This window comes from Chroicocephalus ridibundus, chromosome 2, assembly GCF_963924245.1.
Source record: "Chroicocephalus ridibundus chromosome 2, bChrRid1.1, whole genome shotgun sequence".
Lineage (NCBI taxonomy): Eukaryota > Metazoa > Chordata > Aves > Charadriiformes > Laridae > Chroicocephalus > Chroicocephalus ridibundus.
Genome location: NC_086285.1, coordinates 147,316,857 through 147,331,326, shown reverse-complemented (window position 1 = coordinate 147,331,326; position 14,470 = coordinate 147,316,857). Strand labels below are relative to the sequence as shown.

The window sequence follows — 14,470 nt, the reverse complement described above, 5'->3', positions numbered from 1 at the left end:
CTAATAAGATTGAATTTGCATCATAAATCAAAAAAAGTGTTGTATGTTCTGCATCTTACAATTTATTCTGCTCTTTTGTGCAACTTTTTATGCAACAGTGCTTTAAAGGAGATGGGGAATAATGACACTGTCGTCTTTATAAATACAATACCTGTTCTTTACAGTACACACATTCATATACTAAAAACTTCTCCGTTATGTCTAGAGTCATTTTATACCAACGAGATAGGGCATGTTAACAAAACTATGTGTATGTTCACAGACAATGAGTATTATTGTGAAAATTCAGTGTTACTTCACTCACAAAGGAATTAAAATGTGAAAAAAATCAAGCATTCTTGATGGATAATTTCTTTCGTTTACAGTTGTTTATGGAACCCTTCAAGACTATAGGAAAAGGCATTTTACCGAAAATTTTACTGGTTTGCTGGAGTGCTCTACAAATAGAAAAATTAATTTATTTTACAGAAAAACATGCAGAAAAAGGTTTCAATAAATATCATTTTACCGTAATTTTCAATCTTCATTTCCCTGTAACTTCCAGAAGAACATAAAAATATCTATTTATTAACGATATTTTCAGCAGAAAAAATCCCCCAGATTGTGCTAAGCAATGTACATTTTTTATGTCTCCTAGAATTAGTCTAGTGAATGTACTAAAAGGTAATAAAATATTTGAATATATTTATTTAGAAATATTTTAGATACAAAAGGCGTTATGCTTAATGGCTTTTGATGCTGACTGTATTTTGTCTACTGTTTATTAATAATTATCAAAGGAAGAGGAAAGGCTCAATTTCTGCAGCCAAAGTCAATGGTATTCCTCTTACAGTTCTTAGCAAGGAAACAAACCAACCAGAGACTCACTTCCAGCCTGAAAATAAAAAAAACATTGTTTATGGGAAAAGGGGGTAAAAAACACCATCTTTTCAATACTTGGATATCTTCAAGCAGCAAACATTAGAAACTTTCTTTCCTAAGCCACTGTATAAAATCATGGAGTTCTCATATCTTGAATACTGTGAGTGACACTGGTCATCCTTAACTCAAAAAGATCTAATAATAGAATTTTTAAAAGGAGAAAAGGCAACAAGGATGATCAGAAGCACAGTGTGCCTTTCATAGAAGGAGAAACTCTGACTCTTCTTCTTAAGTGGATGAATGCATGGACTATAATAGACTGCATGGAATATAATAGAAATGTGTAAAGGTTGTGCATAGTATAGCCAAAGGAATTACACAGGAATCCAAGGAATTACATAACACACTACTACTCCCCAATTAAATTAATATGCAGCAGGTTTAAGGCAAACAAAGGGTTAACAACTCTTCTACACAGCATGTAATTAAATTGTAGAATTCCTTTTCACCAAGTTCTGAAGCCAAAAATATAAATAGGTTTAAAATGGGACTGAAAATACTTATGGCAGATAGATTGCTAACAGCCATGAAATAAAAAGAGCAATATGCATACAGCCTTTGCCTCAGGAAGCCACTAAAATACCTAAAGTCAAGTGGCTGTATCAGAATTAGTCTGTGCGTGTTCTCCTCCTTTTCTGCGTTCTTAAGTATGCATTGCTGGCCACTGCCAATACACCATATTACACTAGATAAATCTTTAGTGCCTCGTAGCATGGGAATCCCTTTATTTTGATCGTAGCTTAATACCATTATATAATTTTCCAAGATTCATACAAAACAAAAAAATATAAACTCCAAGTCAAATCCTTACACACAAAGAACACCACCAAATCCTAATGAGGAACAATCTGAATGTACCTTTTACCAAATATATGCTATATGAATCTGAAGAAACAAAAATTGACAGGCTAATTGCTGAGCATCAAAAGCAGTTGCTTCAGGGAGCAGCTAAGGATTTCTACTCTGTAAGGATGACAACATGGAAATATCTTGAGCACTGCAGATAAAACTTATGATGAAGTACACAGGAGCTGGAGACAAAAGTATTCTTCATCAAGGAAGAACCAGATTTGCCAGACCACTCTCAATAATCTTGGAATGATCCTGGCGATTGGCAGAGGTGCCTGATGACTGGAGGAAAGCAAATGTAACTCCTACCTTCAAGAAGGGCAAGAAGGAGGACCCACAGAACCACAGGCTGGTCAGCCTCACTTCAATCTCTGGGAAAGGGATGGTACAACTAATCCTGGGAACCACTTCCAGGCACATCAAGGACAAAGGTGACCGGGAGTAGTCAGCATGCATTCACCAAGGGAAAGTTATGCTTGACCAACCTGATAACCTTCTACAATGAAATGACTGGATGAGGGGAGAGTAGTGAATATTGTCTACCCTGTCTCCAGTAAGGTTTTCCACGGTCTCCTATAAGAACCTCATTGAGAAGCTGACGAAGTACAGGCTGGAAGAGCAGACAGTGAGTGAATTTAAAACTGGATGAATGGCTGGTCCCAGAAGGTGGTGATCAGTGTCACAAGGTCTGGCTGGAGGCCAGTAACTAGTGGTGTACCCCAGGGGTCAATACTGGGTTCAGTCCTGTTCAATATCTTTATTAATGATCTGGATAATGGCGCAGTCTGTACCCTCAGCAAGTTTGCAGATGACATTACACTGGGAGGAGTGGCTGATATACTAGAAGGTCGAGCTGCCTTCCAGAGGTACCTCAACAGGCTGGAGAAACGGCTGACAGGAGTCTCACAAAGTTCAACAAGGGGAAGTGCAAAGTCCTGTATCTGGGTAGGAACAACCCCATGGACTAGTATATATTGGGGGATGCCCAGCTGGAAAACAGCTTGGGAGAAAATCATCTGTGTGTCCCAATAGATACCAAGATGAATATAAGCCAGCAAGGTGCCCTTGCAGCAAAGAAGGGGAATGGGATCTGGAATGCGTTAGGAAGGGTGCTGCTAGCATGTCAAAGGAGGTGATCCTTCCCCTCTATTCAGCACTGGTGAGGCCACACCTGGAGTACTGGAGTACTGCGTCTAGTTCTGGTCTCTCCAGTTTGAGAGAGACATAGACATACTGTAGAGAGTCCAGCAAAAGGCCACAAAGATGATAAAGGGATTGGAGCATTTCTCCTATGAGGACAGGGTGAGAGAGCTGGAACAGTTTAACCTAGAGAAGGAAAAGCTCAGGGAGGAATCTTATCAGTATATACAGATACCTGAAGGGAGGGTGCAAAGAGGACAGAGCTAGGCTCCTTTCACTGGTACCCAGTGCCAGGACCAGGGGCAATGGGCACAAACTGAAATATGGGAGGTTCCCTCTGAATGTCAGGAAACACTTTTCACTGTGGGGGTGACTGAGCACTAGCACATGTATTTCTAGTCCAGAGAGGTTCCAGAGTCTCCAGCCCTGAAGCTATTCAAAAGCCATCTGGACATGGTCCTGGACAACTGGCTCTAGATGACCTGGCTTGAGCAAGGGGGGCTGGACAATATGAACTCCAGAGGTCCCTTCCAACCTCAGCCATTCTGTGATTTTGTGGTACAGATTTCATGACCAAGGGTGTTACACTAATCCTGCCTCTGCCAATAAGGACACATGGTCAACCATTCTTCAAAAGTACTTTCACCAGAGCAAAAATGCAATTTGTAACATGATACCTTAGGTTTTCAATGACTACTAAGATTCCTTTTCTGCCTTCTCCCAATATATTTTGTCCTCCCTACATTAACTGTAAATAAGTTTTTCACCAGCAGAGTTGGACAGCCAGTTGAAATTCATTACAGACTCAGATCCTGACAGTGATTTCAAGTGGAAAACACCCCAATGCGTATGGATAGTGGTAAAACTTTCTTCACACATACAAGTTCCACGCTGCTCCCCAGTGTCCCACAATATTCCTAGGTAGAACAGTTTTCTGCAAGCCATTAAAGTCAGAAAAAAAAAATTAAATAAAGAAGTTGCACCATTAGTATTTCTATGCTATTTTTCCTTGAAAGTTAATTAAAATAATTAAAAATTAATTAAAATAATTAAAAAATAAATCATGTTCATTAATAAATTAATGAAATTATCACAAATAAACACTGTTGGAAGACATTTCAAAAAGTCACTTAGTCCATCCTCTCATCCCAACACAGTATCAGCTACACTTGTGTCTCTTTTAACAGGTATTTGCCAAACCCGCTCCTTAAGATTTTCAGTTACACAACTTCCACACGAGTCCTAGGCAAACTATGCAAGCATTTTTAGTTTTCTTTCCATTAAAAAGTGTTCCCTACCAAGCTGAATCGTACCTGATGCAACTTCAGTTTACTCCTTTCTGCTTCCCCACCAGAGGCATGGAGATTATTTCCTTCCACTTTTCAGCAACTTTCTGCATAATTAAAGATTTTTCCATCTCTGTCATCTGGGATTTTCTCTTCAGGACGCTAAATCACCTCATACGTTTAAATCTTTCCTTGTACATGCCATGTTTATTAGACATCTGATTATTCATTCTTATTACTCTCCACCGAAACCCAGCTACTCCACAGTATTTTTGAAGTGTGGTGTCCAAAAAAGGGCATGCTATTCCAGGTGAGACCTTACTAAAGCTTAGCAGAGTGTAAACGTCTTCACAGCACTCCCAGGCTAGTGTCTATACATTCCAATATGATATTTATCTCTTTCACAATACTGGCTCCTGCTCAACTTACATACTATTATGGCTCCCAGATTCTCTGCCAAAGAATTTCTACCTATATCATTATTCTCTATCCTATGTCAACCACATAAACTATCCCTATATATCTACATCACCTTGCATTTATATTTTGAATGGCGTCATACCCACAGTTTGGATTTTTCAGGATAATTTTGGAATATAACCCTGCTGTTAGATGTTACACTTCTCTAAGTCTTGTGCCATCTGTAAATTCAATGAGTATACAACTCAATTAATTTCTTAGTTATTTAATAAAAATGCTGAACAAAGCCAGTTCCCAAAGAGATCACTGTTAAAAAATATCCTTCCATAATAACAGTAACCATTTATAAATACTTTTTGGCAACTATAACTCAACTGTTTACACTAAGTATATAGTATTTTCAGTTTCTTCAAAGCCCTATGCTTCATATGTAGAACACTGGTAAGCAGAACAAACTCTGCTGCGTTAAGGAAACAGGGAATAAAAAGGAGGTACTGAGGTATTGTGAACAAAATGTAATATTGCCAGTATCTAACAATAACCAATAAAGAAAAACTTCACTATTGATATTATATGCAATTTTATAATAACTTAAGTGAAGATATCAGAAACAGAGCTCAGAATAATACATTGCTTTTACAGAATATCAATTTTATGGCCTATTTCTTAGTTTACTTTTGTGAAAATTTCTCACTGTTTAGTATCAAAAAATAATTCACAGCTTTCATGGCCCGCAAGTATAAAACTCCACTTAAATATACATATTTAAAAATAAACTAAAACTGACTCTGCCTGGAAAATAATTAACAACAAATATTATGCATGTTTTAAAACAGTTATGCACGGGTTCAAAAGCAAGTATTTCTTTTACCACGTGAACTTACAAGGCATTCCCCTTTAGAAGAAAGAAAAGACAGCAACTTAACTGTTTAAAGCATAAATAACATCAGAAATCACATTTAAAGAATTTGAAAAATTGAAATAATAAATATTTTTTAGTTTCTTATTATGAAAATGGTATTTTCAGCTCCATTCTTTAAGTCTTCTAAGACTGAATGTCTAGCTTTGCCAGTTTCCATTAAAGCTTAATATTTTCAGATAGCAAGAAAAGCAAAATTTTTTCATATAGGTCTCATACTGGCTTAGCACTGTAAAAGGTCCATGGATGAAATACTGGCCCTATCAAAGTCAAAATTCCCTCAGCTTTGACAGAACCAAGATTTCACCTTATATCTGCTAAAGTTTTGCAACTTTACAGATATTTTAGAAGCATGAAAAAAAATGAAATGACATTTTCCTTGTCCTTTAAAAAGCTCTTCATACATATTATGTAGATTTGTATAGCATTCTATGCATGACCAATATCACAAAAACCATGCATGTGCATAGACATGCTATATATAATACTACAGCTCTTATCATTCCAGCTCCTCATGCACAGAAAACACATCACTTAACTGGAGTATCATGTATGGAGTATTTGCAGAAAAAAAGCAAATGGAGCAGTAGTAACTACTCAGATTGTATTCTAATGTAATCGCTTAAGTTACTGATAAGGAAAGTACAACCTGATTTTCAGTTTTCCCTTTGCAAATGAGGGGTCCAAAAGCAAACAATGTCAGCTTGTAAAATGCCCTTAGTAGGATGTTCTGAATGGGCAATTATTTTAAACATACTCTCCAGTATGTTTTAATTCTATACAGATGTTACTTAGTCTACAGAGAGCGGCTTACTTACGTCTGGGGCTCCTTTTCATTTTGCTGTTTTTGCTGTGGTTGAAGAACGTTATTTACCAGCTCAGTGATCCCACTAAAGGGAAACCACCTGTTTAAATAAGCAAATAATGTGACTGAATAACCAATAAAACCACACTAGTTTAAATGTTTTCTTATCCAATGCTAATAGAAATATACAGGCGGAAAAGCTAGAGCCAATGGGAATGTTAGCTGCAGTACTAAGTCAGCCACTAAGGATGTAAGGGAAATAAAGTTTTACAGTTCACCAGTTCACAAGCAGACAGCAAGAACCTACATCCAGCTAACATGTGGATGAAGTAAGAAGCTGCAGGCAGCTCTCTTACAAGCCAGTCAGGAAGCGGATGACAAACTACCTGCAGCCTATCAGGTATTAGTGAAAGCTAATACCATCAAAGGTGCAGAAAGCAGAACATGGCAAAGGTAGAAAAGTCAAGCCTACTGCATTTTTAAGGTATTTTACTTACTGTGTCGGCTGTGGTTTTTGCTCTTCTTTGACCCTAAAAAGATAAGTTTGCACAACTGAGTGCAACATATTGTCAAACAACTACCCTGAAGTTCTATAATCTGTATCATGTGGGCAGGAGAAAGTTCTTACTTTAAGTTAAAATAAATTCATTTAATATTTGTTGTATATTTATATTAAGTTGTATTCTGTGCTTATTTCCATTTAGGATTAAAAACGGGGAATGCCAAGTATCTAAAACTTTTAGTTACAAAGTGAAATCTGTAATGTTCTATAAGTGTCTCCCAATTCTTTGGACAGAGTATCATTTTAGAACATTCCCAGCAATACATTCAGCTATAAATGGAAGGGAAGTGCTTTGATTATGTTAACTATAATCTATTTTTTAATTTTTATTTACAACCAAATTAGCTATCATAATTCAAGGTGAATTTATAACATGTAACATGCCATTTAAAATGCAATATCCTGAACTAATAGATTAAAGGATGTCGGGGTCTGCAGACAATGTAACTCTAAACACTAAGGAAGGAAAGATAAGGAATTTTACTCTCAGTAAAATTTACTAGGACTTGCTAAAAAAATAATTAGATAATACACACACTATGTCTGTATAGTACTGATTAATATTTGTCGTTAGGAAAATACTGTATCTGAAATACATGCTTTAACTTGAGTGAGCAAGACGACGTTCTATGCAATTCCTCTCCACTGAAGCCAAGAATGGAGACATATACTCACAGGAATATTTCCATCCTCCAATTGCAGATACATGTCTTAAATATCAAATTAGGATCTAGCTTCCACATATGTTCAAAAAACCCAAAAAGGTTCCTAAATAGATATTCTGAATGTCTCTATGAACGCTCTCTTACTTTAGTAAACGGGGAGTACAGGCTCCCAGTTTAAGCAGATGCTTAACGTAGGACAGAAAAGTACAGTTCACCAAAATAGATCCGCATCTTCATACGATATCACAGTGAATACCTCTATAAACAGGATTCAGTGACCACACAAGAACTAAATAAGTGGACACTAAGACACACTAAAACATTTCCAAAATTGACTACAGAAAATGAAAACTGAACATGCAGCACACAGTAAAAAGTTTTCTAGCACGGTTTTGCCTCTTCAGCACTTTAGAAATTTATATACAAAGAAATGTGGCAGATATACTCCAAAGTTAAGAAATATGAAAATAAAATTTTCTCATGCAGTCGCAATTCCACTCTACCATGCATCTTAATCACAATACTATCTTTAACCAAAAGATTCCACACTAGGTTTTCGAGAAAGGAAATTCAAATGATGAGGAGTGGAAGGCGCAGGAAATTGAAGCATTTCCATACTTTTTTCACTAGGCAGCTTAGGACATTTAGTTCAGATCCCCCAGCTGTAAGAGCCTAAAAGCTCTATATAACTGTGAGAAGGAAACACTCCCAGACAATGATTCAGAGCTCCTAAATCACAGGCCTAGAGCTAGACAGTGTAAATATTACCTCCCTGGCAACTGGACCAAGAAAACTGAGTATGCAGATAGTCCACGGTTCCTTATATTCCTCTCTGTACATGACTCCCAAACATATTTACTGGGCACTCTGAAGTTATTACTTCATTGTGAATTTTTTTTATTGAACTAAACAAAGGACATTTGAGCACTTCACATAATCAGATTACAATCAACATCATTCCTTTGGGCAGCTACCATGGTCAATTTTTTTCACATGTAGAACTGAGATCATAATAGAGTAAGATCAAAATTGCAATAGTGCACGCTAATTCTGAGTGTGCCATTTGAAATCTTTGGTGCATTTTTTTTCAAGAGGATCTAGCATCTTAACATAATATTGTATGGTTGATGACTTCAATTGCAGCTGCAAACACTTGGTATTTTTTAAAATCTTACAATCAGATTCGTAGTTCAGCACCATTAAATAAAAACATTGACCGCTAGAAGACACTTCGAAAACACGCATTTAAAATTTTTTTCTCAGTATTTTATAGGAACGCTGTGGTTTAAGTCAGGATATCATTTGACCCCACAATTCAAAATGTATCTCCTAAGAAATAATCTTTTCTCCTACAATTCTGTGTCTCGTCCACTATACACTGTCCAACACTGCAGTTATGCGAGGACAACAGCTTCCATTATTATATAACTGTGACGCATTCCTTGAGCACTCTCCATACGTCCTTCAGTCCCTGGATTAGGCAACAATGTCCCTTGACTTTATAACAAACATGGAGAGCAAACTACAATTTGAAAAGAAATTATGAAAAAATCTATTGAAAAAAATAGATTCTACTGTATGAAATTAAACTAATATTGAAGTTGTGGACCAACAGGCCTGGACACTTCAGGTGTACAGCATAGATATTTATCTTTCAAGGTCAGAGATAGATATTCTGTACCTAAATCAGCAAACCACAGGCTAATGCCTGCTACTGTCTTTCCAAAAAACTCTTCAATTAGGAGTGGAAGTTGCAGTAACTGATAGAAATAATGACGTATCAGATAAAATACATAGGAAGTTTTTAACACTGCTGTGGTTTAAATAGCTTTTTCTAGACAGAAAAGGACTGAAGGGACTCCAGATTCTTAAACCCTGTCTACATACACACATACAGTTGTATTTCCTTTGGTTACAAGAACTGCTTTGTGTTTTACTAGATTATGTGCCCCCATATACACGCATTGCTTTCTCCGCTCCTTTCAAAAACCAGCAACTAATAATTACTTAAAAGAAGTGGATTGACAGGTCAAAAAAACCCCAAGCCTCCATTTACTCAACAGACTAACTGAAAACTCCCAAGCAATATGACTGCATTCTCTTTCTTCCAGACTACCGTCTTCATTTTACCTCCCCACATCTTTTCAATCTTGTCTTCTCAAAACTCTGCCAAGAACAATGCCAGTTCTACTTATTCACTAGAACCAACTTCCAATTGATACCTGTTTACTAAAACCACCAACAGGCTGCAGATAATGTGTCTGATCAACAGTGACTGGGACAACACATACTAACAGGGCAGAATATTATACTTTATCACCTATTTTCAATTTTGATTAATTCTGTCATTATAGGAATTTACTCAACACTGCGCAAGCACCGAATTAATTCTAAAATGTTTGAAGAATCTGAAGCTTCTATCACAATTGTTTCACACAGATCATAACTCCATATACTGCTTCACTTGAAAACAAGCCAGGTTTTTTCTACTCGTTAACAACAAAGAATTTTTGCACCTTGCGCTTTGTCATCAGGAACCTCTGCCCTTTGAAACATCCATTCCTCTTGTGTTCTTCTGCAAGACCCCTTTGATCTTTTCCAAGAGCTAGCATCATTAGGTTAGATCTCAATTCTCAGTGAACACTGGTTTTATGTTAGATCCTCTCCGTGTACTAAAAATTTCCTCAAAGATTATGGCTAGTCCCACTGGCACAGAGAATGAATATGAGAACAGAACAGAAAGAAGAGGGAAGAGAACAAGAAAAAGGGAAGCAGGAGAAAAGGTAGTGAAAACATTAACATACAAAATTTTCTTGGCCATTTAAACTCCTAGTTCTTTTCTATTCTTCAATCTACTGCCTCTCTAAAATCTACTATGTCAAAACCATAAGGCATTCTTCCCAAAAGATGTGTTGCTCACAGGTAAACCAATAAGCACTCTATTATTAGACCTCTTCTCTACTTTTACATACTTGGGATACATAGCCACAAAAACACGTGGGCAGAATTCTAGCGCTTAAATCCATGAAAATGACCCATAAAACACACTGTAGACCTCCTAGATATCTCAAATGAAAGAGGTATCCAGTTATTCTCCAGTGAAGTTTGGGGAAATCCAGATTTCAGAATCAGCCATCCTTGGCAGGGATAAACATCTTACTATCTATCTCAAACCCAACAGTGCTCTCAAGATTCAGAAGTTTGCCATCAACGGACCTACAAGCACAAAGGAAATCTGATCTGCAGGAATAGTCTGGGTGTACCTAATCTCTTCCAGTTGAGTTGAGCATAAACCATACAACACTCTATGTGACTTTCATTTAAAAACGTCACAGGCCAGTAGTTCCAGTCTTTGCTCAGTAGCTTTCTATGCTCTCCTTATCTCCTAACCACCTCAGTGAAGTGGTGAGAAGAGGACAGACTACGATGGAAGCTTTTTCTAGCCTTTTTGTTGAAGTTGAGAGGACTGGAAATATAAATCAATCTTTTGTTTGGGTTTCTGTTTTCCCTCATCCACAAACAAACGCATCTAAGTATGTATTTGTTATTACAATTAATGTTGTAATTGATGTTGCTGGTATCAATTTAATGAAGTTGTTGATACTTCTGCTGTAGCTACTTTTATTAAATATATTGCCTATGAAGTCCAGAGAGTGGGACACTTGTAGGAAATTTTAAGTTTAGTGAGCATAGAGCCTAATGTCCCAAAACCCAAAGCAGAATATATGTACAGTAGTCTCAATGAGCAATACGTGTTACACTAAACTTGATTAAGAATTAAGATGAGATTAAATATTAATATGCAGAACTGTCTGGTTTTCCTAAAGCAAATCATACAGGATCAGATCTATTAAAAGAACCTTCACATTTTGCTTCCTCTACAGATACAGTACTGACATTGACTTCCATCTGTGTTCGCAATAAAGAATTAGAAAATAGTTGAGAGAAGACTGCAGCAAACAATTTTGTCTCAAATACATATTTCTAGTTATACACATAAAAAAATCTATAGAGCTGCTATCTTTCAAATAAAAACAGCATGAATGCTAACTGCTTGACACCAACATATATAATAAAGTGAATTAAACTGAATACTATCCTCAGAATTTGCATTTGTTCTTCTTTGCATTCCAGACCCCATTAGCCCAGATGACAGTACAGAGCCAGCAGCTCTCTCGAGAGTCAAGATGCCAACCCACAGTCTTTGAAGGGAAGACAGTATTCTCTCTCTCTCTTTAATAACTGCCTCCAATTATTAGCAGATTTGAAATATTCCAAAATCATTTTAATAATTAGCAAATGCCTTCTCAATGCAAACCTAATAAAATTTCAGTTTATGGATTTTAAGTTAGATACTGCTATTTCTTGCACAGAAGTCTAAAAATGGAACCACTACTAATTCACATGACTACTGTGACTACACCATTTTACAGCATATTCTGAAAAGTAAAAAGGATTATGTAGAAGCCAAGTCCTGTAAGTAGTAAAAAGAGTGTACCTCTATGTTTGTGATGCTTGTGATAGCTGCTATAACAGTGAAAAAATTTATGAAATGTCTATCACTAACAAATGCCTATCAAGGAGATATTTTTAAAGCCATCCTTTACAAGCTGATGCTTCCATCACCTGACCAAAGAAGTTCTAACCCATCTGAAAGGCAGAGACCTACATCCTTTAGGTCACACGGTTTTAAATGAAGACACTTCAACAAAAATTCATAAGCAGATAAAAAAAAACTAACTTAAATTACCTTAATACACTAAATTGTGTAGCTACCCGACATACACTAGATGAACAAATGTGTCCCATGTTTTGTGGTAATACATGCTGCTTACCAAATGTTTGTTTAAGTCTGTAAAGACTTCAAGTTACAGGTAAATCCTTGCCATATTTAAAAAGGAGAAGAAATTACCCTTGCCATTGGAAATGTTTTACTAAATATCATCAACAAGCTGGGTGTTCTGCATTTTGTGGCTCATCACTTACCTTCCAAAACCCTGATTACACATTAAAGGAGAAGAGAAAAAAAGTTGAATCCCTCCATGAAACTTCTCACAAACTAAAAATGCAATTACTATTTCGCAACAATCTTCAAAAACAATATAGCATTACCCAACACGAATTGGGCTGAAGACTGTATAGCAAACTTGTAAGGAAAGCAAAAGAGAGTGATTTCAGTCTTCAGCATTATTAAAATATTTTGATTAAGGTATGTAGCAGTCTTCTCAGAAATTTATATATTCTTATAGTACATGAACATCATAATCTTTTAAAAGTATTTACCATCACCAATATTTCTTAACGTAGAAAAACTTCCTCCACAATATACCCTGGAAACTTACACTGAAAATCAAATAAGATTTTCAAAAACAATGATAAAATTCTACCCCCCCTCCCTTCTCCTTTCCCCTTGCCTCACACTCTTCCTGACCAATAATGGCATTCGGTGTGTAACTGTATCATCTAAACCACTGCCGGTATGCCTGTTCCCTTGGTCTAACTAGGGACTGTGCTGAAAAGGGGGGAAGATTGTCAGCTCCAGACACATTCAGAGGTTTCCACCACCCTGTCTTAGGATGCACGGTCCATTAATGCATTTTCCTAGACTGCTCGCTGTGGACTCTTTCTTTTCTTTTTCTAAATCTTCATAACAGTATCCCAATGATATATATGCCCTACACCAAGTGGCAAACTTAAAAAAGGATTTGTATGCAGTGACTATCCACTGATATGTCAGAAGTCAAGATATACGACACATACACAATATATAACTTTGTCTGCACCTACTCTTGACAAAACAGTAGAGCTAACACAGGCACACAGTGAAATATGTGTAAAAACAGCTATTTCCTAGAAGGAGGGCACCTCTACAGATTAATTAAGTTAAACTATGTTAATACGTTTAACTCCAAGAAAAGAGAGTTAAGAAGGTTAGATATAAATGCCATGACAATTGGATAACTGCAAAATATTTACATATTAGCTGAATTGATTCTATGCATTGATTATCCTATTGATGCTATAAGAACATTCACCTTAATTATTTTTTATCAAAATCAGTCTTCCTTTTACATGACTGCTCCAAGTTTTTTATTAATTTAAAGAGTATAGGTAGTTGAATTAAGAAGGATCATATTTTGCATAATAATGTCTTTTCAAAGGAAGGATTTTCCTGAAGAAGTGTGTAGGTGATTTTCCTGACTAATTTTGACCTGTTTGTAAAATAAGTATGAGCAGTTTCCACAAAAACACCTCCAAGGTCAGTAGCTAATTGGACAGATAGTAGATAATTGGACATTTGATATTCATGAACAAGCAGGTGGAGAAGTTGGGTACTTGGGCTAGAAACAATTCTTGTAACACAGACTAAATCTAAAACCTATCTAAATCCAAGCTGAAACAGTTAAACATCCCTGAAGTCCCAACTGAAGTGACATTTAAGATATAAGAGAAACAACAAGGAACACACTTTACAGATAAACACAGACCTGTCCACGCTCCTGTACAATAATAGTCGAGGCTGAGTGAGCTCCCTGCATGAACCTCGGATGAACATAAATTCTGTAAGATTAAGACTACTCCGACATTTAGATGCTGGTTAGAAATGGGATGGTTTTATCAAAGGTTCCAGACAAACAAGTCTCGGCGTGAAATTTTGACACACTAATATTTTTAGAAAACATACACTAAAATGTGGTTCACACCAACCGAAAACATAGTGCTCAACAGCTTTGTACTTTCAAATCTAAAACTGAAGAGACTGACAGTACGTTTTGATTATTTTAGAAGCACAATAAAGCAGACTCTGCTTATCTTAGGATATGAACTCTTCGGGGCAAAATGTCTCCTATTATTTGTTTCTGGAGTGAGATAGAGACACTGTGTTCTACAAATTAAAGCTCT

General features: G+C 36.5%; 1 protein-coding gene across 48 annotated transcripts in view; it reads right to left on the bottom strand.

Moving 5' to 3' along the window:
• RIMS2 (regulating synaptic membrane exocytosis 2) overlaps positions 1–14,470 on the bottom strand; it is a 493,643-nt gene that overhangs the window by 421,413 nt on the left and 57,760 nt on the right. For 38 of the 48 annotated variants that reach the window (XM_063327352.1, XM_063327357.1, XM_063327378.1 and 35 more), the window contains exons 2-3: positions 6,838–6,870; positions 6,354–6,440 (exon numbers count right to left, since the gene is read on the bottom strand). The exons of the other annotated variants lie outside the window; for them this stretch is intronic. In XM_063327352.1, coding sequence (XP_063183422.1) covers positions 6,354–6,440; positions 6,838–6,870 — 120 coding nt within the window. The remainder of the gene's footprint in view (positions 1–6,353; positions 6,441–6,837; positions 6,871–14,470) is intronic. 48 annotated transcript variants of the gene reach the window in all.